At 47.8% G+C, this 25,448-nt stretch overlaps 10 protein-coding genes across 10 annotated transcripts; 4 read left to right on the top strand and 6 right to left on the bottom strand.

Annotated features, from left to right (window-relative positions):
• Positions 1–695: 695 nt before the first annotated feature.
• On the top strand, positions 696–1,073 carry PEX2_098570 (uncharacterized protein; the record flags this gene model as incomplete). Its single annotated transcript, XM_016747127.1, has 1 exon — positions 696–1,073. One exon carries the CDS (start codon positions 696–698, stop codon positions 1,071–1,073), a length of 378 nt encoding a protein of 125 aa, XP_016598476.1.
• Positions 1,074–2,660: 1,587 nt separating this feature from the next.
• PEX2_098560 (uncharacterized protein) lies at positions 2,661–3,590 on the bottom strand (the record flags this gene model as incomplete). The annotated part of the gene is made up of 1 exon (XM_016747126.1): positions 2,661–3,590. The coding sequence occupies one exon, from the start codon at positions 3,588–3,590 to the stop codon at positions 2,661–2,663; it is 930 nt and encodes a 309-aa protein (XP_016598475.1).
• An 863-nt stretch (positions 3,591–4,453) lies between these two features.
• PEX2_098550 (uncharacterized protein) lies at positions 4,454–5,179 on the top strand (the record flags this gene model as incomplete). Its single annotated transcript, XM_016747125.1, has 1 exon — positions 4,454–5,179. One exon carries the CDS (start codon positions 4,454–4,456, stop codon positions 5,177–5,179), a length of 726 nt encoding a protein of 241 aa, XP_016598474.1.
• Positions 5,180–5,854: 675 nt separating this feature from the next.
• On the bottom strand, positions 5,855–6,855 carry PEX2_098540 (putative carbonyl reductase; the record flags this gene model as incomplete). Its single annotated transcript, XM_016747124.1, has 3 exons — positions 5,855–6,102; positions 6,157–6,540; positions 6,603–6,855. The coding sequence occupies 3 exons, from the start codon at positions 6,853–6,855 to the stop codon at positions 5,855–5,857; spliced, it is 885 nt and encodes a 294-aa protein (XP_016598473.1).
• Positions 6,856–8,423: 1,568 nt separating this feature from the next.
• PEX2_098530 (uncharacterized protein) lies at positions 8,424–11,105 on the top strand (the record flags this gene model as incomplete). The annotated part of the gene is made up of 1 exon (XM_016747123.1): positions 8,424–11,105. One exon carries the CDS (start codon positions 8,424–8,426, stop codon positions 11,103–11,105), a length of 2,682 nt encoding a protein of 893 aa, XP_016598472.1.
• A 407-nt stretch (positions 11,106–11,512) lies between these two features.
• On the bottom strand, positions 11,513–12,465 carry PEX2_098520 (Voldacs domain-containing protein; the record flags this gene model as incomplete). Its single annotated transcript, XM_016747122.1, has 2 exons — positions 11,513–12,113; positions 12,185–12,465. The coding sequence occupies 2 exons, from the start codon at positions 12,463–12,465 to the stop codon at positions 11,513–11,515; spliced, it is 882 nt and encodes a 293-aa protein (XP_016598471.1).
• Positions 12,466–13,105: 640 nt separating this feature from the next.
• PEX2_098510 (uncharacterized protein) lies at positions 13,106–13,697 on the bottom strand (the record flags this gene model as incomplete). Its single annotated transcript, XM_016747121.1, has 2 exons — positions 13,106–13,629; positions 13,682–13,697. 2 exons carry the CDS (start codon positions 13,695–13,697, stop codon positions 13,106–13,108), a joined length of 540 nt encoding a protein of 179 aa, XP_016598470.1.
• A 311-nt stretch (positions 13,698–14,008) lies between these two features.
• PEX2_098500 (Higher eukaryotic phosphomevalonate kinase) lies at positions 14,009–17,479 on the bottom strand (the record flags this gene model as incomplete). The annotated part of the gene is made up of 1 exon (XM_016747120.1): positions 14,009–17,479. One exon carries the CDS (start codon positions 17,477–17,479, stop codon positions 14,009–14,011), a length of 3,471 nt encoding a protein of 1,156 aa, XP_016598469.1.
• Positions 17,480–20,488: 3,009 nt separating this feature from the next.
• On the bottom strand, positions 20,489–21,170 carry PEX2_098490 (GNAT family N-acetyltransferase; the record flags this gene model as incomplete). Its single annotated transcript, XM_016747119.1, has 2 exons — positions 20,489–20,712; positions 20,912–21,170. 2 exons carry the CDS (start codon positions 21,168–21,170, stop codon positions 20,489–20,491), a joined length of 483 nt encoding a protein of 160 aa, XP_016598468.1.
• Positions 21,171–23,686: 2,516 nt separating this feature from the next.
• On the top strand, positions 23,687–25,276 carry PEX2_098480 (Major facilitator superfamily domain, general substrate transporter; the record flags this gene model as incomplete). The annotated part of the gene is made up of 3 exons (XM_016747118.1): positions 23,687–23,896; positions 23,958–24,061; positions 24,121–25,276. 3 exons carry the CDS (start codon positions 23,687–23,689, stop codon positions 25,274–25,276), a joined length of 1,470 nt encoding a protein of 489 aa, XP_016598467.1.
• Between the last annotated feature and the right edge of the window lie 172 nt (positions 25,277–25,448).

Raw genomic sequence — 25,448 nt, 5'->3', positions numbered from 1 at the left:
TAGTAAGATAAGAGGTAAGAGGTAAGATTTGATGGAGGGGGAAGATCAAAAGGAAGAAGGAAAGAGAAGCAGGGATTGGGTAACAGGTTTAGGACCTGACGACGTTATAAATTCCCAAAGGCTCAACCCACTTTCTCATCCGCAGCAGTGGGTCGGTGGATGTTCGTTCCCCTCGTTTTGAGGGGGAGGGCTTTTTTTTTTTCTCTATCATTATTCATTATTGCTCATAACTACATATAAATCAATAATATATACAGTATTCTTTTTAATTAATTTATTATATTATACAATTCAATCTGTTATATATCTGGAAAAGCCCTTCGTCTTCACGGGCCGGTGATTCGGGAAAAACCCTAATAGGTCGGCGACGTTACGTCATATGTTACGGCTTCCCGGTCAAAGGAAAATGGGATAATTATGATGTTTGGCTATTAAACAATGTAATATTGTAGACATAAAAGATACTTTCGAACCTAAATGTATATGTTTCTTGCCCTCTGATCAGGAGATCATGGAAAGTCTCTTTAGTCGGAAAAATACCTTGGAAACCCGTCAAACTTGTAGCTAGCAAGGGCCCCTTTATAACCCCCTTGTTTGCCGTGCAGAATCTTGAATACCAACGTCACAAGATCCCGATATGCGTGGTCACAGCTCTGAAGTCAGGTTTCACATATGTTGTAGTTCACACACTGTGGATGAGAGTGACGGAATGGCAAGGATTAGTCAGGGTTTGGGTTTCATTGGTGGCGCAGCGCCTCTTTAAAAAATACGGGGCTTTTGGGAAGGCTTTGAGACCAATCAGGGAGGATTCATGGAGATTTCCAAGGGTTCCTATATGTCGGATACTACACGGGCTAATTGCTTGTGACCTCCCCAAGACCGAATCTTGGAAGTTTTGGGAGCCTTGGGGGTTGATCACAAATGAAAATCTTGTGATGAACCAAGGAGGGGCCAGCCACAACCGGGAGATCTGTGCCTGGCGTTTTCCCCCTCCTTTTTGTCCACGGTATCCAAAGTCCAATCCAACTTTGCGACCTTTGGAACCCATTACTTTCGTTGTTCGCCTGCATTAATCTCTGGATTTGGTGGGGTAAAGTTACTCGAGTTTGGGGATTCTTCCCAAAGAAGTAACCGAATGGGAAGATCTCGGGCCAGTCTGGTAATTTTCGCGGGGAATGCAGCATGATGGAGAGGGCCTAAGCATGATGATGTTCTGGGCCCGAAAACCTTTAGCCAATGCCATCTCGCCGAAGATTGATCGTCGTTATGGGCGGCTAGTTGAAAGAAATGGCGAAAGTAGGGAATTGGAGAAGGACTACTCCGTACGTAGGCAAGGGCTAGCAAACCAGGAGCCATTGAGCAAAATTCAATTCTCGAATCTCTTTTGATTTCCCGAATAATATGAGCTGCAGACCAATAATGCCTAATAGCAGATCGACCCCAGCTTGGACTTGGGCTGCTTTCATTTCAGCCGTTGCTAGTCCAGATTAAGGTACGAAGTACAAAGTACATACGCCTTGACATCTTCGTTGCGACAATTTTCAATACTACACGTGAGCATCTATCTTGTTGATTGGAGAAGTCGGCATACCTTCTATAAGTCACTAATAACATCATCCCTGAAATATATTATTTGTTATTGCTTGGTAAGGAAACTCCCCATGATTTGAGGCTGGGGGCTTAGGGGGTAAATAGGCAAGATTAAGGTTGGGAAGAACCCGAATATCTCAGGTCAACAATAATCCCAAGGTTGTTCAACTGCTTCCGACAAAGCTTTGAGATTTGCACCATTCTGCGCTGACCCAAAGTGACAATTGGTCTCTCTTCCCTTTCGATGGGCATCCAACCGCCCCACTCAACGTCAGTTATTGCAGACTGTGAGTGGTGGTCGAAGAAACAAGTCTTCAAATTGTATGATGACCGGGTGGTTAGTGACGCTCACTTGGTTTGACACTCTCGTGATCCAGATGATTTAGGAGCGATGTGGTCTGCTGTTCTGGAGTTGCCATCTCTCAATGCGGATTCTTGGCTTATCCCTATCGATCCGTAGAGCAAGACATATTCTTTTATTCTCATCATCTGGATTTAGCCAGAGTCGGAAATCAGAATTCAGTTTTGAATCCGACTCTGAGTAGGCGACCTCCAGAGCAACTGAGGTCCGAGGGGCGCTTTGGGTATCTACGCAGTGGTCTCCCCCCTTTCCCCTATCTCTCACTTTTCAATTATTATTGAATTAATGCCCACTCAATTTCTTAAGTTACTACCTTGGCTTATCTTTCGCATGATGTCACAACATTTCTACAGTTAGAGAAACCTATAGGGACATCAATGCCGGGAGCCTTGGCAAATTGACATGGGCGAAGCATATTTAGCTTTTTATATAGGTAGACCAAACAGGTCCCATCCTCATCTCTCCTGGTTCTCCACATTATCTCCCTTTCCCCCGGTTTGGTCTTACCTCTCTCTCTCCTCTCACCTTACATCCGCAGGTCATCACCCTAAACTCCTAAATCAATATACATGTGCAATTCGTCTTATTTATATACATCTTAACGGATCTATTCAAGTGAAAGTACGAAATATCCTTGATTCTGTTTCTCCTTTATAAAAAAATCCACTCAAATGGGGTATATAGTAATGTGTAATCAACCGTTCACTCGTCATATGCCAAATTTCTTCAAATAAGCTTCATGACTTCTACCTTTTTCCCTTGCAATCTTCTTAATCTCTTTCTCTGTTAGAGACGGTCTGCATAGCTCATACTTGTAAGTTCTAACATGCACACCCTTGAACCAAATGTTGACTGTCCGCATCCTCTGTTTTTGTCTCTCGTCCTGGATCACGGCCCACCGGGATCTTACTTCCGCGAGGTGCTGCTCTCGCCTTCTTTCGCCCATCCGCCATGCCGCAATCTGGTGGCCAATAGAATTGCTCGGCTCATGCACCCATCCCACACCCCAGTCGGAGAATTCTGCAAGTGCTGTCTCATCCGCAACGGCGCACTTCCACTGCCAGTGGGTCAGCGCCCTAATATCATCCTTTGAGCGGCATATATTCAGGTTACTTCGCGGAGCGAGGTAGTGCTGGCGGATGTGGAAGTCTACCTGGTAGTGGGCGAAAAGAACGGAGGCTTCATCTATTGACTTGCCCGACTGAGCCTCTGCCTTCTTGAGGATGGTATCAATCTTGTTGTAGTAAAGATGTTGCTCGGTGGGGGTGATATCTTCCCAGAATGTTGCATTATTACTTTGGTGGGCTACTATGTCTGTGTCGAAGGGAGATATAAGATCATCTCGTGTGCTTTTGCTGGCAAAGAAAGGTGGGTATTCCGAGGTGATATATGATCCAGCAGCAATGTCTGCATTCATCATGTATGGAATAATGTGCAGATCTTCGCATTTGGTGCATTCGAGGGCATCTAGTAGAGCGGCACGTTGCGGTGACTGGGATTTATCAGCAACTGAACGGGATGGGAGTGGTTTGCCAGTGAAGAACTGTACAATCTTTTCCTTGACAGCCTCTGTCCAATTTTTTCTTGGTGTAGATTTGCGCTTGGTAACGCGGTTTGTATCTTGTGTAGGAATTCCCATGGCAAATGGTTGTGTGAGTGCACACGGGGTAGGGCTGAAGGGATGATTGGAACAAGGTATATGCAGAGCTTTGTGATCTGACCGAGGGATGAGAAAGATCTGAGTGAAGAGTGATGCTGTTTGGCATGCATTTATACAATGTATGAAAGGCCTTTGTCTCGATTTTATGGACAAAGGAATAGAGATAACAATAGGTTCCATGATTTTAATTTAAAATCACAAACAGAAGATGTTTAGTATCAAGCCCATTGATTCGGGTTAAACAAAGAATGAAGAACAGGCAAACAATGAATGGTGAATGCCCCACAATGAGATACTTGGATATCCTACGTCCATGGGAGAGCTGTAGCTCCAATCTAAATATAGGAAGCGACGTGTGGGCGTGAAGGGTCAGATGGGGAAGGCGCATTTAAGCTCGGAGCGGCATGACTGGACATCGTGAATGAACATCGTGACTCTAGAAGATCACCCGAGGAATACTTGTAAAAACTAGGAAAATTGCCCTATAACTATTTTGCAATATAATTTGGATATATATTTGTCAATATCAGTGACTGACTATAAGGGCTTGCTATCTTATGGCTTTTAGGCACATTGATATCGGTTTATATAACTGAGTACGTAGGTATGTCCTAGGGCTTGCACTCGTAGTGGAAACATGTTGAATGAGCCTTATTTTTTGCCAGGTCGACAATTGCATTAACGTATTGTTGACAGATTCACAATAGTTCTTAAATGTCGATTATTTGTGTTCCTCTTCACGTTGCTTCTGCTTCCCCTTCTCTTCCCCAAATCCACGGATGCACTTCTCATCTTCAAAATCACCCGTTCATTGAGGAACATCTGCAGTCAATAAAGTCATCATGCCGGAAGCTTCTCTTACCTTCCCAATAATTTGCCTGACCCTCTCATCCCTCTTTGTTGTTGCCGTGTACAATGCTTCGATTATGCAGCACCTCGGCACCTTCCACCGTCGCAGCATCCTCCCCGTGTACCAACATATTGCGCGAAAGCTCATCAACCGTCATCCCACCAACCAAAACCCGCAAACCCACATGCCCGAAGCAGAGTACGAGCCAATAAACCTCGATACTAAAGATGAAGAAGAACAACATCCTTCATCCCTCGCAAATTCATCCATGCCAACATCTGGCTACCATCGGCACGGTCAAGACATTGCTCTGGACACAGTCAATACCTTCATAGAAATGGATAGCAAAACAGAAATTGACGGTCTCAGCATGACCACCAGCTATGCTGGAGGCCCATACCGTCCGCAACGCCGGTCCATCTTTGCGGATATGGCCGATTTCCCCACTCGCAGTCAATCTCCAAGCCCTTCTGGATCCATGGCGTCCTCTGACGACTATGACTCTGACTGGTCCAACTCCGCTGTCGACGAGGCGGTCTTCGAGCCACACAACCCAGTCGATGATATCCCCATCTGGGAATTCGACCTCGAGCGTCCTATTTATACCGTTGGCCAGGCGCAGGGGGGACCGGTGGCTTGGTTGGATGAGGTTGTTGAGTGGACATCCCAGGGCGTTTTTGCTTTTGTTTCTCCCGACATCATTGAACAACGGGGGTGAGCAGCATATAAAACTTTGGGGGGATAGATACAATGTTCACGGGCTTGGCAGAATGTCCGAGCACATGATGAGCTGAGCGATGTTATTCTTTCCTATGTCGTTATTCAGGTTGACATTGATGAAAACAAAGTCATTTCAATCTTCAAGTTCCACCCAAGAAATGCCTTGATCAAAGCAACTGGTCGACTCGGTCACATCGATTTATGAGTCCTGTCACGCGGGGGTAGATCACATTCCAGGTGTCATTGGCGGGGCTTATCAACGCTACGCAAGGGATTGAGCCATTTGTTCCGACAAGGATACTAGGATCACAACATAAAATTTCTACTCCTTACAAAGATGTCGTGGTCCCATAGCGTCATTGGCTCGGCAATCGCGCACAAGCTGAAATTTGGCTGGTTGTGCCGGTGATGGGAAAATGCTTCCATCGGGATCTGACATTGCTGTGTTTTGGGCACCATCTTACCTTGAGAGTCATTCTGGGTATGATGCCTACCAAGCGGGGGAAATGTTACAGATACAATATTTTGATTTAGACTCGTCCATCTAGTCTGTTTCTTTAATCGTTACGTTCGTCTATCGTCACGTTTAAATCAGGATCGCTAGCATCAATATCTCCAAAATTTACGCTCCAAACCAAAGATCCTACTTTTTTAATTTGTCATTAGGGCGAATTTAGGGAGCGCAGTAGCCACCGTCGACGATGAGATCGGCCCCGGTAGTATAGGAGGAAGCGTCGGAAGCAAGGTAGAGATAGGCACCCTTGAGCTCGTGGGCTTGGCCCTCACGGCCCATGGGGATCTTGTCGCGCCAGATATTCTTGGTGTCCTCGGCCACAAAGCTGGAAATCTCAGTGGCAATGTAACCGGGGGATATGGTGTTGGCGCGAGCGTAGCGGACCCATTCGACAGAAAGGGACTTGCCTGAGAGGGTATTAGCAGAGCGATGGAGCTCATGGAGTCTGAATAGTAACTTACAAAGATGAATGACGGCAACCTTAGCAGCGTTGTAGGCAGCCTGCATCTGGGGGAAGTTGACAATGTGACCGCTCATAGAGGCAGTAGCAACGAAGCTACCATATGTGAAGTTGGTGAGCTTGTTGCCGTTGGCATCAGTGCCTTCCTCCTTCTGGCGGCGCCAGTGGTCGGCGGCAGCCTTGGCACAGTAGAAGGTACCGTCGAGGTCAATGGCGACAACATCACGGTAGTGGTCGAGGGGACCGTCGACCATGGGGCCTTGAGTCCAAGGAACACCGGCGTTAGCAATAAAGACGTCAAGGCGGCCATTGAACTCCTTGACAACGTCGTTTACAGCCTTCTCGACAGCCTTTGCATCGGTGATCTCAACCTGATACGCCTTGGCTGTGAAAGAAATTGGGTTAGAATGATGTGGAACCAATCACATTGCGTAGATTGTTACGCACTCCGAACACCGTATTGTTCAGCGATCTCGGCAGCCCTCTCAATACACTTAGCATTGCTATTGTACCACATGGCCACATTGGCACCAGCTTCGGCTAGACCTTGAGCAACAGCCAAACCGATACCGGCGCCAGCACCGGTCACAATCGCAGTCTTCCCTTTGAGGGAGAACATACTCATGAGGCTGGGGTGCTCAGGAGCAGTGGTGTTATTGTGAACAAAGAGTCCATGTTTGGTAATGGGGTTAGCAGCCATTGCAGCAAGAGAAGAGTAGTGACAGAGACAAATGTGAAAGTGACAGGAGATAGATGTAAGTTCGGGAGGCCCCCTAAATATAGAGCTGAGGGGCAAATCTAGACATCCCAAGGCGATAGACGGTGAGTGATGCGCTGGCGGGGAAATCGGACTAGACCGTGGCCTTCTCCCTATGTATAGGCCTGGTGGGGAGCTCTCGCATTGTGCTTTGATGGCACTGGGTCGTGTCCACAGTGGAGAATGACACTATGCGCCCCAGAATAATCATTTGACGTGGAATGAGATACATCACAAATTTGTATGGTCAGATAAACCTGTTCACAAAAGATCAGAGCTGTTAGTTAGATGAGAAGCTATTCTCACCTGGGCATGTTCTTCCCTTCTCATGAGGCGGTGAACCCAAGAACTGGGGAAACGCGCATCTTAGGCCGTTTAACATTGAACCTGTACTCCATATATTCCCTAGGAATATACCATTTAATCCTTCGGTACAGATTGAAATTCAATATTTGAGCTACATGGAACAAATATCCTTCAATTTACTAGTGGTTTGACCCCTTTCATAGTGAATGACCGAGGATTTCGAGATCCCAAAACTTGACCACAAGAGGATGACATCCATCCTGACTTCCAATCGCAGAAGGGGGTGCAGATATTTGAAATAGTTGTTTATAGGAGGGAATTACTAAGAGCTATGGAGATTCAAAGCTCTGCTATCAGTAGCATCCAACTGAACTCAAGAACCATGCACCTAAGGGGTAATTTTCATGGACGATGCAGTATCACTCTTTAATCCATTACAAACTCCCATATATTAGATGTACTAATCAATATTCCGACGCTAGCAAAGCTACTGGGTTGAAATCAAAATGGATCACCCAAGGTTAGTCAAGGACGCGCACTGATCTTGCTGATCGCCAGAGTATCATAAAAGGCGACCAGTTGAAAGGCGTCATTCATGGTTGAATACTTTCTTGGGTTTGGTAGCCATCTATCTAATCATTAGAAATATGTCTCAAAATACACCCTGGATTCCATCGCACAAAGTTTCAAAGAAGACGTGGGAAGTGCACTTAAGAGATGGGTGATGTGTTCCTGTCAAGTATAAACCGGGATCGATTAGGCCATTCAACACCAATTCCAACCACCCAATACCAGTCCTCGGATGTATCAATGTCCCGATTGCACAATTATATTCGGTGGCGTTGTCACAGCTGAAACTGGATCGAAGGGGGTAGTGTGGCCGCCAGCATTCTTTGCACCGGGTGGTGATGAATGGACATTCCTCGGCTGGAATCAATGTTCCCATAACAAATGGCGGTCCCCTTGATGGAATGCTGGCAGATCTTGTTGTCTCCTGTTCCTGTAAGACTTTGTTGTGTTCCATGAGGGTGAAGTTTCCAGCTCTGTGAAGCCTCACTGTTGCCGTTTTGATACAGCGAGAATTCGCGACATCGCATGTTCAAAACCAACTCGCTGGTCACGGATGAGGAATTCAGAGGACAATCTCCGCCAATTGTGTTTATACAGCCACGGAATCAGCTCAGTGACACGCAATCGAGACGACCATGCTGGCGCTGCCCGCCATCATCGCCATAGCCGCTTGCGGCGCGGCCATGTTCATTGCCCTCTCGGTGGCTAGTGTTATTGTCTGGGTCAGGTATCGCAAAGAGCGCCATACAATGAGGCTGATGGGCTTCACACAGAGGCCAGGGCGGCACAGTCGAGTCTTGCAATCTTACCCGGTGGACACCTTGACTGAGCTGAGCCGGGCAGAAGGGAGCGTGTTAAGGGCGCATGGGCAGCTCCCATATGGTAAACCATCAGAATGGGGACAATTAACGTCGAGAGAAAGCTTGCATCGTCTCAAGGGTGACTCGGTATCATCTCTTCCATTCACTGAGAAAGCAAGATCTCTCCGCAATTCCCTTTCTCGATCTCGTTCCAAGCGCCTATCACGATCATCCCACAAACGCATGAGCTCACTGGGTACATTGGTTACATTGAGTGAATCAAATCAACTTCCTAGTCCGCCACCTCAAGCAAGGATGTCAATATCAAAAGAAGACGTCCCACTTTCAGCTGTCGAGGGAGTTTTGGAATTGCCTGCAGAGAGAACTCCAACACAAACACCAGATCCCAACGAAGAGGATACTGGATTCCATTTAGGTATGAAGCCTGTTTCACCTGGATGGCCCCTTCCAGTACGAGAGCGGTCAAGTCTATTTGCTGTTTCGGAAGGCCGTAACTCGTCTGGCATGCTTGATTCAACCAAGAACTTCGAAGAGTCTCCTAGTCGTGTTCGTGGGGGAAGTATTGCTAGTCAAACAGCCGGGATGATGCCCGGTCACTCTGTACCTCCTCCTCCCCCACCAACTACGTTTCCCTCGGACAGATTTAGTTACGCTAGGAATGACTCTGTGATGAGACTTTCGTCCATGAGTCTGGATACCACCAATAGCTCAATTTTGGATGACGGTAGAAATGGAACTAGGTCGGCTGATACCGATCTGACCTCACCCATCTTTACCTCAGGCACATTTGTGCCTTTCAGTGCTGCCGACGTTGGAGTCAAGGATGGTCGCAGAAGTTTCATTGCCACCAACACCTCCATTCCTCCCATGCACAACTTCCCAGTCCGTTCCTCCTCGACAATTGAAACTCGGCATAAATCTGCGTCCTCGTCACCACGACGAAGTTTGACGACTCACCACTCAGGCGTCTCCAGCAATCGTTTCGGTGGTGCTCCACGTCGAACTGGCTCCATGTCTTCGTCTAATCCCCCTTCACGACATGCCTCCCTGCGATCTGGGACTCCAGTGGGGCGTTTGGGGTATCAAAACTCAGCCCCATCCTGGCGATCATCGGGCTCTCACATGTCCTCCTCTGGACCACATGGCAATCAATTCCATAACAGTACGGGCTACGAGAATGGCGAAATGGGGAATGACCCCTTCTATGTTGGCTCGCCTGGGGGTGGAACTCTATTCCACCAGGTTAGATCCCCAGGCAACGTAGCCAAGACCACTAAGCCTCCAAGCCCGATGCAGCGTACCAGTCTCTCTCAAAAGAGCAATCTTCCCTCCGCACTCAAGGGTGGAAATCCACATCGCAAGGGTCATCGACGCCAAAACTGTGTTCGTATTTCTATCCATCCACCTATGACGTTTGGGTCATCGACGTTCTCTCCTACCGTAGAAGAGGAGCCAGAAGACTTCGACAGGATGGAGGAGCTGGATCTACGTGATATCGCAATCAACAGCACAGCAAAGCCCTTACCTTCTTTGCCACTAACTACAGCGTCTCCTCTATCCTCTTCAAGGCGCAGCAAGTATGGCAGTCGACATGGCAAGCCCAGCCTTGGCTCTCTCGGGCCACTAGTCGAAGAACCCCAGCCCTCGATTTACGACGATAGTCCTTGCAAAAAGAGAACCCGTGCTCCATCTGCGTTGGGTGCCCATAAGCCCACATTCGAAAACAACCGCGCTCTCCCTGAACTGTTCACGTCTCTCCCCACGTCTCGGGGCAACTCTCTCACCCACACTCCCTCTCCTGAAAGAATACCATCTGCATGGGAGCTCTCGGAAACTCCATTGCCATCCCACGAGAACTCCCCTCTTGTCGGTAGCCCACGACGCTCAGCGGTAAAGGGGCCTCGCAACCAACCCGGCGGCATGCCAACTCGAAGACAGTCGACTTGCGGCCCCTTAACCTCCCATCACACACCAGATAGTCCCTTGTCACCCAGCCGCCTCTCTCTTGTCATGAGTATCACAGGAACAGAAGGTAGCGACTGGCGCAGGTCTACAGACTCGCTCCAACGCGCGAGAACCGATGCTACAAATCGCTCATTCCGCACAGATCGTGTTTCAATGTCTAGTTTGGACAACGAGCTGTTCCCCATTAGTGGTTCTGCATTGTATGGTACCCGCCGGTCCTCGATGGTCAAAGATCACGTCGCTATCTTTGAGGATTCCAACCAGACCTCCCCTCCTCAAACCACTGTACAGCCCCCAATTGGGTCCTTCCGCACGCCTGAATCCTCCCCCACCCGTGGCAAGAACAATATCCCCCGTTCTATGCCAGCCAACCAACAATTACCGCCCCACATGTCCAGCCACCAGGTACCCCCGACTGCTGCTTCTCCTCGCCGAGGAATGACGACTCCAACCGGCAAGGGACTCGGGCTTGGACTTGGAACTGCCACGCCTGCTAGCCTTTACGACGGCGATGGGTTCCTTCGGGAATAAGCTTAATTTTGCTGTCTTTTTGTGGACTTTGAAAGCGACAGCTTTCTTTTGGTTCATTTTGATTTCTTTTGATCGTGCAGTATCTGATACTGATGTTGGCGTAAAAGCTTCAGTGTCCTTTTCTTCTATCTGTTCTTATTTGTTCATTTACTTCTTCTTATTTCGCATGTCGCCTGGTGGTCCGTCTTTTTCTTCAGCTTTCATGTTTGATGTGTGCTTTCGAAGGTTGATATTCATGAAATAGGAAGCCATTAGTAGAAATCTAATCATTCTCTACCTATGTTTCCTTAAACAATAACCCCGATCAAAATGATCCATTGGTAGTTTACCACGTAACCAGTCAAGCATTTTGAACGCCAATCCTACACCGTAAACTTCATATTTCCTTCAAAGCAGCCTAATCCCAATCAATCTGTCTTCCGCCACTTTGTCTCGTCCCCATCTCCATTCTCTTCGACGCCATTCTCCCCCTCCCGAGCCCTAACAGTTCCAGCTCCAGGCCCAAGCGGGAAAGAAGGCGGCTCGCCAGCAGCAATCCAATTCCCATCCGCATCAAAGAACTGATCCATATTCTCCGCTGTGATCCACCCAGAGCTCCCATCAACGGGTGGGGGCAGATCACCATTTCCAAGCTGGAAGACTCCATCATGTTCCTCAGCTGAAATGAACCTAGGCCCCTCTTCATCATCCTCATCGCCCTGCTCAACAGGGTCCGGGTGTAAATTGGAGCACGCTGAGACAGCGTTGTAAAGCTGCTGAGTGGGTGTATCCGTCTCCGTATCCACGGGCTCTTGTAGCGTAGCGTCGGCGGGCAACACCACTGTCATTGTGATGCATTCCTCTTCATCTTCGGCGGAGGGCGCACCCGGCGTCGCGACCTGCATGTACAGACCCTGGACTTCGGCATCCGTGTCTGGGACGCGTAGCCGTTGGAGTGCGTGTAGTGAGATCGAGGGGTAGGGGATTGACACGCCTGTTGAGGCGGCGGGGGAGAAGAGGAACAGTTTGCTGTTGAGTGGGGAATTTTGTCAGTCGATATCCTGGTCTTAAGATGGAAGGGTAAATGGAATAATACTCACTCAGATGTCACCCAAGTATCCACGCCTGAAATTGCGACCTCCTTCTCATCGCTGTCCTGCTGGTCCTGGCTTGCGGTGCTGTTGTTCACAGCATCCTGGCCGCGGAGGGCGTTCAGCGCTGGGGTGGCGAGTAGCTCGCGCTCAAGGATGACGATCTTGCAGCGCTGGCTGTGGTGGTACAATACTGGGGGTCCGGAGTAGAAGGAGCTTGGGGTGCGCGACTGGTGTTCGGCCAGCGGCACGAATGAGGAAGCTTCAGGGGAGCTGTGAATGGCCTCCATGTTGTAGTATATGTGTGATTGGAAAGAGCGAGAAAAAGAGTTGAATCATATAAGAAGGATGCTTTTGGAGTTGAGGTGGAATGAAAAAGAGCTTCCGGCGCGGGGTGGAGCTTTTCCGCGAGCTTGGGGGAGCGCCGCAGTTCAGAAATATATAATCGTGCAACTTGGCATACTTTTTTGTCCAATCCCTAGTAACATCTAGTTTTATTATACTACGTAAGTGTTTCATGTTTAATATCATTTACAAGATTTGCATATTTGGTATACTATCTTCTCATAGCAATAATTGTCTCCATGTGACAGTTTATAGGACACACCCCACGGGCAGCCAGTCGAAGGAACGATTGCGAACCCATTGACCCCATTCATCCTTCAGCACAACATAATCTTAGCGCCAATGGTCAAGTTCCAACTGCTACCACGGAAAAGCGAAATGTCGCAGACTCGGAGATTATTAAACTACTTCGGCAAGGCCTTAGAAGAGCCCAGCGCTGGTGAAGTCCCCCCGAAACATAGTGTATCCTTTGGAGGTCTTATTTTGGAGGTTGATCCAGTGTTCCACACTGGGAATTTGGTTCCCAGGCACTCCTGTGATGTAAGGAGCAACAAGGGTTTAACTCTCTTGCAAGGCCATCTTTCATCATTTCACGCCTAGACCACCGAACGCTCTATCCAACTCCTCCCCATCATTCTGCGGCACCATAGTCGGTAGCTGCGAGGAGCCCTGGTCAGGGGAAGAGCTATCTAGCAGGCTTGGATGGGCATCGCCCTGTGCGTCAGGAGAGGCACTGGACCGGCTAGGCTGCAGGAGCTTTTCCTCGCGGTCAAGCCACCCAGGAGCCAGGCGTCTTTTTTCGGCCAGCTCGCGTTGTTTAATCGACTCTTTCCATGCAGTGATTGCTTGGTCGGCGTTGGCGCGAGCCACATTCAAATGTTGTTCAAGGGAGTGGCACGCGGCGAGGACGTCGTCCGGGTGAGCTGCGTGCTCACCGCTTGGAGAGATGACATAGCGGGCTTTACCGTCAGGGCTGCTTGGATCGATTGTCACTGAGGGGGGTAGAGATGAGGGGACGGATTTGTATGTGTAGGGTAATGTGACGGAGGTGGGGAGGTTGATGAAGGGTGAAACGGTCAGTGGGACCTGGGCGAGGAGAGGGTGTGGCCCTAAAATCTTGTTAGGTATTCAGACATATATGAGCATGGTAGAAATACTGACGATAGGAGTCGTACATGGTTGAGTTGTCGAAGATGAGGCTGATCAAGTGCGGAGTAGCGGAGTAACGGAGATGGCATATCACGGTCCCCGGAGAGCCGTGGTAAACATTTGAAGCACAACACTATTGGGATGATCCACCAAAATTAGATAAAGATTATTCCAACCATTGACTTCTCGGACATTGGGAATAATCAGATATCTAGGATGTTGTAGAGGGAACTGGTAAATCTAACAAAATGCATACATATCAACATTAAAAGAGGAAACAAGTTGAATTTGATCACGTCTAAATCCTAAGATCGCAAGGTTCAAACATTCTAGCCTTTCCTAGGCACCATCAAAGACCAAAAGACTTTTAATATTGACACCAAACCCATGCTGGCGCAACAGTTCGCGGCCACGATGAACAGGGAACTCGGCCACGACCATGATGCTGACATCAGCAATGCCAACTTCACTCAAAAGTTGTAGCACCGCGCAAAGTGTATTCCCCGTAGCGAGTACATCGTCCACCACCACTACGGACGCGCCTCTGGGTATCAAATCCCGTTCTATCCCAATCCTCTTCTCATTTGAATTGGATATCGAAGAGATATGCGATGTACTCTTGAGGACGGAGACGGTGGGTGGTGGGAGTTTCCCAATTTCGCGAATCAGCGCCAAGGGAACATCGACTTGCGACGCTAGGACCGACGCATAGATGAACCCACCAGTCTCGCAAGATACTATCATATCGACTTTGGACCAGTCCCCGGTGAAGTGGGTCTGTAGCAGAGAGGTACACAGGGCTAGCCCACCCGGCTGCTGGGCGATGTTGAGTACATGGCGGAACTTGACGCCTGGGCGTGGAAAGTCGGGCACTGGACGCACCATGTTGGCTAGTCGCTGAAAGTCCTCATCGAGGAAGGGAAGTAAGTAGTCTTCAGCAAACCTTTTCACCGCCTCGTTTCCGGTCGTGTCATTGTTGAAGATGAGACTGGGGTGATAGTCTAAGGGCTTAGGTTTTGGTCTGCTATCATTGTTATCATCGGTGTCGTTGCCATCAGCATCGCCGCCGTGGCAGCCTCGGCGAGCTTGCCGTGTCTCTTTTCTGGCATTGATGTGAACATCGAGCAGTCTGCTGTGTGGCACCAAATGCGAGAAGAGTGTGACTGGCGCCTTATCTCTCATCCCGGTGATTAGCAGCACGTCCACGTCTCCGGCGCCGTATACTACATTGAGAAAATGTTCCTCGGGCAGCCGAGGTCGATCTCGTACCTGCCTCTGGAAGAACGCTGTTAACGCCGCCCGGTGTTGCTCTTTGTAGGTACGGTCTCGAAGCAGGCAGTTTAAGTCGGCGCCAGTGGCTGCCGCGTATTCTCGCTTAGTTTCATCGCTAATGCTGACCACGCGTGCAATGAGCCCTTTTTGGAGGAATGCCGAGACCCAGATTTCGCCGCAATAGTCCTTACCAGCGCAGCTTTCGCCCGTAACAAGAATGATGAGCTTCTGTTTTGTAGGCGTTTTCGGAAGCGGGCAGGCGTAAGCCAGCACATTACGCGGGTCTGATTTGTGCTTGAGGCGAGCCAAGCGTGGTAGGTTTGGCCCAAAGGCCTTGATCGCCAGTGCGGTATCTCTGGGGTCCGGTCCAAGATCTGCGCCGTATACCCCGCTACTCACGGGCAACAAGTTGCTGGCGACGTTGTACACCCACCGCACTGCAGCTCGAGCGACTTCGGTTCCATCTTGGTCGCGCGGCCAGACACCAGTTATCACGCAGGCAAAGTCCCAGTCACGGCAACCGAAAGCAGTCGCATCGGCTGGAATGCCACCGATAGCTCCACCACCTTGTAGTAGATGGAGATATGAGAGTGGCGAGGGACGAGTTTCAATGGCTGCCACCAAGATTTCGGCAACATTCCGTGCTCCAATGCGGTTCAAGAATAAGCATCGCTTGAATGATGAAGTCTTGCTGCTGGCATGGCCGCCGTGCATTCTGGACATGTACATCTCGGTCTCGAATAAACCGACGCCGTCCACCATCTGAAAACCGTCTTCCGGCCCGAGAATCGTTTCCACAGCTGTGAGCGTGGACAGGGGTGTTTTGGAGACATACCTAGCCGTGGAAGATTCGAACAGTGTAACTCCGAGATGCAGCTTCCCTATGTCCCAGTAAAGATACGCATCTGCAGAACAGCTCTGGGGGAGCTTCCTGGCGACCAAGTTATCAAAATCGTGAAGCTTGCTCTGTGCCTCGCCATCACCACTGAGCGGGACAACCCAGTTTCGAACTGAGAACATCGAAGCCGCGTAAGCCTTGAAAGTAACGCTGACTACGATGCCAAAGTTGGTCCCAGCGCCTTTTATCGCCCATAACAGATCAGTTTCGTTTTGTGGGCGCACTGCACCGGCAGGCCGGTGTTGGCTTGGTACATGGCCGATGCAAAGGACCTGGCTAGATTCGACGCTGACCATCACAGCACCGACGATGGCGTCGCACGTGAGCCCGTTCATTCTAGCGAGGTGTCCGATGCCGCCTTGTAACCATAGTCCCGCGCCCACGCTTGGGCGGGCCCCCAAGGGCACTGTCAGGCCCGCCGCCATGGTTTGGCGGACAATATCCCCCGTCTTACAGCCGGCTTCGGCAACAACCAAGGCAGCCGCATCAGAGCCAGCTTCTTGTCCACTATTTCCGGCCGTGAGAATGTGAACATTGTTAAAGGCGCTCATGTCGACCGAAACGACGTTGGAACGTAGGCAGTGGCCGCTGTGACCGCCACCAACGACAGTCAGGCTGACTCCGTGCTGGAGAGCCCATCGAACACACTGTTGAACGTGTTGGAGCTCCGTCGGCCTCATAATCGCGGCGGGATACTGAAGACAAGCCTCCCGGTTTTTGACTGTTTTGCCTCCCTCTACCAGCGGCACCTGTGCCGTCAACTCCGATAACGATGTCGCATGTCGTGTGAACGCCGCCATGATGTTAGGCGAGCTGAATACGAGGTGATCTGGGTCAGCCTCTTGGCGACGGCCCAAGGCGCGGCAAACTTCACGCCATTCAACCCGGATAGCCTTGTCCACCTCCACATCCTGCATGATAAATCCTGCGATGAAAGGGGCGAAAGAGTCTAGTGCATCGTCGTCATTTGCCACGCGAACGGCCCCGGTAGGGAAAGAAGCCGTTCGATGGCACACTAATTCGTCGAGGTGTAGGGTCTTGTCGCGGTGGAAAATCACCACTATTCCTCCTTCGGGTTTCTCAACAAGCATTTCTAACGCTCGCTCAATGAACCTGACTTTGGGCTCCATGCCATACATGCTGTGGCAGAACAAGATAACGTCGAACTTTTCGTCGCTATCATGCGTACCAGTACTTGCACTAGTACCACTGTTTGCGTTGCTATTCAGGTCGAATGGAACTCGATAGATATCAACCGGACTCTCCAGACAGGGCAGAGGGGACTCTGTCTCCGACGTCGAGGATAGCCAGTTCTGCAATCTTGTAGCAAGTAGGTCATTGGGCTCAAATGCAGCATATCTCCTGATCCTCTGCCTTAGATGACCGGGCAGATGTCCAAGTACGCTCTTCGGTCCTGGTCCGATTTCTAGCACCGAGATATTACGTGAGTCGAGGAGAGGAGCTAGCAGCTGAGAAAGTTGAGGGATAATGAAGTCTTGGTACGTCATCCAACCTGGCCCCCGTAGTAAAATATCGAAGCCAGCACTGTACTGGATGTCTGACAATGGCTGCTTCTGGAATATCGCTGATGCGATGGCTTTTTGCCTGAGAGCCCCCTTCAGGGAGTCGAGAGTGGCCATTTCAGTTGAATATGAGTAAAAATGAAGATGGTTAGTTTGAGCTTCATAGCAAGATGCTTTCTAGCTACGCGCAAAATGGCTTCTAGCTGGTGGTAGCTGGCAGCTGTACAAAGCCACTTATGGCTAGACTTCCGCAAAGCCCACAAATGGACCCCTACCCCAGGCCCAAAGCCCAACCCGCACTGGGCTTTTGGGCACTACTTTCAAACCCAACTCAGCCTCAGAACTGACAAATCGGTCTCTATAATCGCTGTATTATGACTTTCTACTAGTCGTATAAAGTACAAATTTAGAACCTAGGTTAATAGTAGCTATATAAGTATGTATTTCAATTTTAAATAAAATCTAAGTAGTAGAAGTCGAGATACCATTAATCTCAGTGTTTTGATAAGATGTATATTCTGGATTGGGTTGGGCTCTGGGCTTTATGGGCTGGTGCGGAAGTCAACTTGTGGCTGGGCGCAGGTTGGAGTCTAAGCCATAATGTGCTAAATTAGATAATTTGCAATACTGTTAGTCAATTTATTGTCACATATATGATCTATTTTAACAAACTGGCTTGACTAGTACATCATTGTCTCCCAGCATTTTTAAAATACGATTGGTTGGCAATGTTTGATCTTTCCTTTCCTTTGCGATGCCCGCATTTACTCACTGAGCGCTTGATTCGGCTCTGGCTTGGGTGTGTTGTTTGTATTACTCATGCTTGGAAATTTTTAAAGACCAGCGGATAGGACATTGTGCGTCAATGGTGGCATCACACTGCTAGAAGAGGAGATTGGCCAGCAGATGATTGCACTGGAAGGTATCGGTACTGTCAATCAGGAAGAGTGTTGATTACATCGGAAGATTTTGGGAACTTTAGAAGCAGAAGGGTGATGACTTGAGTAGCTGTCATTATGTGTTCAGGCACAGTCTTCTCATGTCTGTATTCTTGCAAACTAAATTACGGGTGTGATAGTAAACGGGCTCAATGCAGTGCAGTACGGCAGGTTTTAGACGCCATCGCGCCAACCTATATAATTTGACAGAAATCTTGTGTACAGCAATGTTTGGTATGGATAGTCGGCTGTGTTTGCGGCCTTATGATGTGTTTTTTGATGTCTTTTTTAATGCTCTTTCTAGATAGCTTTTTTTGATATACAAAGGCGGTAAAAAAACCCATACTTTACATATAATATTGTTGACAATAAGTATCCTACCGAGTACCCAGCAGTCAGTATATACTCACAACGTCGAACGTTCTACGCAGCGAGCAATGATAGATCACGCACTTCTTACAACACTCTACCAGCAATACACGAATTAGCAGCAGACATAATAGTAGAAAGAGGGTAGGTTCACTATCAAGTCCTAGTTTTACGAGGTCATATATCGACCTACAGCGGAATTCACAGGTTACCCCCGCGTTACGTAAACATATATCAATAGAGTAGGACAGAGTAAAGAAGGAAGCGTTATTAGATATCAGGGTCATTTTAGTATTTTAGGGTCTAGACGATAGGTCTGAATTTCATATATTATCAATATTCCCGGGGGCACCGCCGCTTATTTCTTAGATGATTCTCTTTATAGTCCCTTTATTTATTACTACTATATTCTACAACTAAATTTCTGAATTCGCCGCTGTTAACTCCTTAGAGATTCATAAAGGCTCCCACAGGTAAAAAATCAAGCACGATGGGACTCAGTCGAATCTTGATCTCCAGATATAGATCTAGGCAACATCTGATCTACCCATATACAATACGGTCTAAGATCTAAGTTGAATAATTCTAGACTTTTATAACTTTTATAAGGATAAATCTAAACCATCTTTCTCACAGTTTTCTATATATAGGCTTACGCAGACTTTTCGTACAGTCAGAATTTAGTAACAGCGCCATAATCTTTAAAACTGCAAGATCAGGATAAATATTAAGGACAAATATGACACACCTACCACGGCCATTTCCCTATACTAATCACCCAAGTATTAAGTGATCTCCTCCTCAAAATTAGCTACTCTATCATAGTACCAGAGACGTTTACCTCGCTCATCGGGGGGAAGTGGTGTATTACCTACTTCGGCACAAGAGCTGTAGATTTTGAATAGCAGAATCTATCATCCGGTTAACACGTTACTTACAACCAATTCGTATATACTTACATCAAGCCCTTAAAAGTCAAAGTCAAGGAGCTTCTATCGCCATATCTCGAACCGTAGGGGATCTTCTAAACTTTCTATCAGTAACCTACCCCTATAACGAATTTGATTTCTGCGGGGCGCTACACCTACCAAACTTCTCGTCGCCACCTCATTAATTATATATCTCAGATACCGCACAGCCATGTGTCTTACCAGACGAGCAGCTTTGCGTCGCTGCGTAGCTGATGTCCCGCAACGCATGATCCCCACAAGGCCTTGACTTGCCTAATTAGGCGCATTTTATGTTCCGCGTGAGCTACTGGCTGACGAAGAGTCACTGGGGTCTCTCTTAGATTCTCAGGTGCACTCATTTTATCAAAAAGAGCGCCAAGTCAGAACGGGACCAAAGTGCTCGTCAAACTGGACAGATTGGAGGGTGTTGGATGCAAGACTCATTTTGCTTCTTGCCCGATGCTTTTTCAACCGCCTGCGTAGTTGCCCTGATTACACCTCGATGATGTATCCTTCTCGTAGACTGATGACTACTGTGAGTGAGACACGTGCAGTATATCATGCTGTTCGATGGTCGTACTATGGTAACCTTGTCAGTGTGGGGCAGGGGAAGCTCGAAATGTAGACATACACAACGTAAGTGTATGGTGCTTATTGTACTGTATCGGATCCAGGGCTCACGCGCATTATTTAAAATAATATGGGACTTATGTGGTGGCTCTCGCCGGAGTGGTAGCTCTCGCCAGAGTAGTAGTTCTTGCTGGAGTCGTGGCTCTCGCAGCGATACCCGACTTAACTATTACATCATGGAAATTTACAACGACGATTTTTCAGTGAAGAGCTGCCTTACTTGGAAATAGATTGCTAGTCTAGTTTTGTGCCTTTCTGAACATTGAGTGAAGTGGTCCTTTCGCTGTCCTAACCTCTCCTACCTTCTCGAAGCCAAATTTTTCATACAACCTAACCCCTGCGGTTGAAGCTAGCAAAAAACCATCTCTCCCATTTCTATCAGCTTCATCACATGCCCATTTGAGGAGCATAGTGCCAACACCTTGACGCTGATACGCTGGATTCACAGCAACGATTGTGAGGCCTAAAAATTAGTAAGCATAGATTATGGCAATGGAAAAGGAAAATCTTACACCAAATATCCGAGTGGCCTTTCAAAATTCGATGCTGCTCTCTTATGAGAGTTTTCGTAAGTATTGAAAAAGCCTCCTTATCCAAAGTCTTCGGTTCGGGATTGTCTACCACAACCTGGCCCCTCCGGCCACAGTCGTCTCGGGTATCACTGCTATTTAGGAGTGACCAGCCCGCAAAACCCACAGGGCTCCTATCATCAGCGCAAGCTTTGCGGTAATGAGATTTGTCTTTCTCCAGAGCCAGTCTTAAGCCATTTGTCATCCAACGAATTTCTTCCTCCTGTGTCTCCGGAGAAGAGAGCGGAAACATTGTAAGACGAATGGGATTGTCTTGCATTGCAGGGAAGTCGCAGTTCCGAATTAAGCAATCGGCATCTGAGGCCACCACTTCTGCGAGAGTGAGATACATCAGGAGCTCTGATATGGCCACAATTATCAGATATGGTATTCCCGCAATGCGACGATACACTCTGAGAAGTCAGGAGGTAATTGTACAGCGAGTGAACGGAAGCGCAATAAATAGCGCGGGGATATATGTTGGACAGCAGGGTCCCTAATGGACGCTGGTGATTTATTTCCCGACTCGTGTCCGGAACAAAGCTAATCTGTATTAGGTTACTCAATGAAAAAGGTCAAAGCTCGGAGCGGTGGCTTACCATTAAGACCGGGATATCTTATCATTGATGCTAAGCATTTCATAATGTGCGTAGCTTTAGTGGAGTGCACCCTTGAAGGACAAACCTGGTGTCGTCCGTTCGGACTCCGGTCTTGTATACGTGACCAGTGCAACCTAAGACGGGGATTATAATTTAGCGCCATCATTGCTATCAGTTTGGCTAGGCTCTTTTGAGCCACAGAACTTGAACAGTATTGATCTTAGGTTTCTAGCAGGCATCCCAATCAGCCTTAGCGAGGAATTTAGGGGAAATGCCCACACGGAAGGTTCTGACAACTCTGCTCTCTAGTTGCAGACTTAATCTAGCAAAGAGATTACGAAAAGTGGCAGATAAATGGAGATCGCATTTGGAATAGACGTGGCAAGCTAGCAGCTTATGTTCAATCCTCACAGAGTTGTGAAACGGTTCTTTGGACCCAGGAAAAGCGATTCCACTTCAGGGTTAAGGGCATCTAGCTTTGCCTCGTCATCATGCTTGGGGAAATCACAGTGAACCACCTTAATGCCCTTCTCCTGCACGAAATCCAAGCATCTTGAATTCTTTATTCAAAAAACTCTGACCGGTGCCCTCCTGTTCCTCTCGCGGAGATCAAGTCGGAGGACACCAAGAAATTCCTGGGAAGCGCAGTGTACAACATAAGTACGAACAAGTAGACCATCTAGGGACCTACTCCCAGACCGCCTTCCAAATCCATCAGCTAGGAGCACACTCGACACTTACAATGCGATACTAACTAATGTGAATCACCCACAGCCCACGTAATTGTCAATAATGCGACCATTATACCAAGATATAATAGCAGCGGCGAGTAACATCAAGAAGGATAATGCCAGTGCATTATGAAGCATTTTTCTGCTGGTTTCAATACTCCACCAGCCGAGTGGACTTTGAGGCGAATTGCTGAATCCAGAACTGTGTCCAGCCATAATAAGGATTTCAAGATTCAAGTCGTTATAATAAGAGGTGAGGGTAACAAATATAACATAAAAATAAAAACCACTAAATTCCAAATTCCTTGTTTCACGGGTGTCAGCGACTTAAGACTTGTACAAATGGAGTTCCTTCGTAAGCAACACTGCTGATGGCTGCGTCAGTGACGCGTCACGGACCAGATAGCCTCAAAAGTTTTGCTCCACGTTGCTAAGCCTTATCTTATAATACGTAATGGCTGGGACTCGTAAAACATTCCAGGCCTTTTCAATCAATGTAGAATAAGTAGTGGGAGAATTCAATTTAGTTAAACCTCTAGCTCTATTTACGACTTTAAACTAGTATCATCTAAGCTTATCTTAAAGATAAAGAGTACTTTTAATTCTAGGATTTATATAGGTACGAATAGTATTATATTTAGTACCTATTTTAGAAGGCATTAATACCTTTCTACCCTGAGGTATAGGTATGGATTATTAATTTAAATTATTGCTAATTTGCTGCCTGGCCGGTTAGCGCGATGGCGTCTAAATCCTGGCGTAGTGCAGGTCCAATGTCACACGAAGGTTGCACGAAACCCTTATCAGATCTGCAATATACATATGCAAGGTTCTTGTGTCATATGCATTATGTACCTAGGTAACAAAGCATGCTGATACTATTGTCGTTGTTCGTGCATTGTGGAAGCAAGTGAATTTGTAGAAAAAAGGATGTTTGTAAAAGAAACCAACTTATTTTGTTGTGTTGGAGCGGACATTCCAAAGTCCGGGGGTCTATTTCTGCGGTGTTGATATAGTCCGCAAGGGGCTCAGAACCGACGAGGATCCAAACTAATCCCCTCAAGGCATACTTGGCACGTCTATCTCGCGTAAAAACTCTAGAACGTGCCCGCCCTTTGGCCACCCCATAGTCTCCGGCTTTTGCTACCCCGGACACGACCCACTCAAAGGCGGGGAGAATCTGGGGTTCCTAAGCGAAGCCTGGAGTACATGATGCGGATTAGTTGAGCTTGAGTCTTGGTATCTTGGCAGTCATTTTTCCTTCTCTTTTCACTATGAGTCTCGGTATTTATCAATATTCTCTCACAAGGTGTGAGAAGGATGAAACGGACTCTCTTTATCCGCTTCAGCTGAGAAGTATTGGGTATAAATGGCCTTGACTCGTGGTGCGATCGTTGCACATCACCAACTTGGTTGTTTTTTCTTTCACACACCGAGTGAAGGTATCGCCGCTATCTCCTCCTGCTTTCTTGCTATTAGTACTCATCTCCTCGGTCGAGCTATCCCAGCTCAGAGCGATGGCAATCTTTTCTAAAACCATGAAAGGACCTTCAAATCCTATGTTGGATGACAAAAAGTCTAAAAATGCTCATATTGAGGATGTTGACTCCCTCAAAGTGGCCGACGAGAAAGCTCAAGGGGATTATTCCGGGGCTACAGCCAAGGTCGACCCGGCGGAAATCAAACTCGTGCGCAAATTGGACTTCAGAATCATGCCAATTCTGTGGGCAATGTATTTTCTGAACTACGTGAGCATTGTATCTACCTAGGCATATTGCAAATTAATCAACTAATGCGAATGAAACCAAGATCGATCGCAATGCTATCGCTAATGCACGCCTCAACAACCTCGAAGAAGACCTTGGTCTTGTTGGAACTCAGTACAACACTTGTATCTCGATATTGTTTGTCGGGTATGTTGAAGAGTTCTTTAATACAGGGGAAATAAGACCTAACCTGACTTGGAAACTAGGTATCTCCTGATGCAAATCCCGTCGAATATGCTCATGTCCTCGAAGAAGTTCCGACCATCTCTATACATGAGCGGGTGCATGGCACTATGGGCCATAGTCTCAGCTTGTACAGCTTTGACAAAAAGCTACATCGGACTTCTACTTGTGCGATTCTTTCTAGGAGTCACCGAGGCTCCGTTTTATCCGGGTGCATTGTTTCTGCTGTCAGTCTTCTACACGCGCAAGGAAATTGCTCTGCGCATTTCCATCCTGTATACTGGCAATATTGTCGCCACTGCTGTTGCTGGTCTGATAGCGGCTGCAACTTTCGCGACTCTGGACCAGCATATGAACCTTGCAGGTTGGCAATGGCTTTTCATCATCGAGGGCGCGGTTACTTTTGGTATTGCTGGTCTCGGTATTTTTATGCTGCCAGATCACCCACTCACAACACGATGGCTGACCCCAGAAGAGCGCCAGCTTGCCCACGACCGCATTAAAAGAGATACAGTCGGCAATGACGAGTCGAAGGGTGCTCTCGCTGGCTTGAAGCAAGCCATGGCCGACCCTCGCGTGTACCTCTTGGCTTTTATGCAAAACATGCATCTCAGTGCATGTGGTTTTAACAACTTCTTCCCGACTGTCGTTGGAAGTCTTGGGTTTAGCAGCACAATCACCTTGGTTTTGACGTGCCCTCCATATGTTTTCTCTGGTATCTGCTGTATTATCATTGGTATCACGTCTGGTCGGTACAATGAGCGGACATGGCACATTACATTCTCCATGGGAGTTGCTGTTGCAGGATTTATCATCTCCTGCGTGACACTTAACACAGCTGCAAGATATGTGGCTTGCTTCCTCTTTGCCAGTGGTGCATATGCTGTCAATTCGGTCATTTTGGGCTGGGTGTCTGCCACACTGGGCCAGACGCCAGAGAAGAAAGCCGCTTCGATTGGTTTTATCAACGTTGTGGCTAATGCGTCTTATATTTACACAGCATACCTCTATCCAAAGAGCGATGGCCCTCAGTACTTGACTGGAATGTCAGCAAATACGGCTTTTGGCATTGCAACTATTGGAAGTGCTTGGGCTTTGAGGTGGTGGCTGCAGAATACAAACAAAAAGATTAGCAGGGGTGCTCTGCCTGGTGCTGGTGATGTTCTCTATGCCTATTGAGAGATTATTTGGTGAATCAAATCATGTGTTGATAAGTCTGTATTTGGATATGACGCTTGGATCTCCGCGCCTGACGTTACTCTAGGTCAATATTTAGTTCTTGGCTAATCTAAGGATTTGTTGAGAAACCAGCTTATTCTTTCAAAGCATATATATTATGATACAAGGCCAC

The sequence above is a fragment of the Penicillium expansum genome (genome assembly GCF_000769745.1).
Source record: "Penicillium expansum strain MD-8 chromosome Unknown contig349, whole genome shotgun sequence".
Classification (NCBI taxonomy): Eukaryota; Fungi; Ascomycota; class Eurotiomycetes; order Eurotiales; family Aspergillaceae; genus Penicillium; species Penicillium expansum.
The sequence above is the reverse complement of the archived record's forward strand: the minus strand, read 5'-3'. Positions and strand labels throughout refer to the sequence as shown.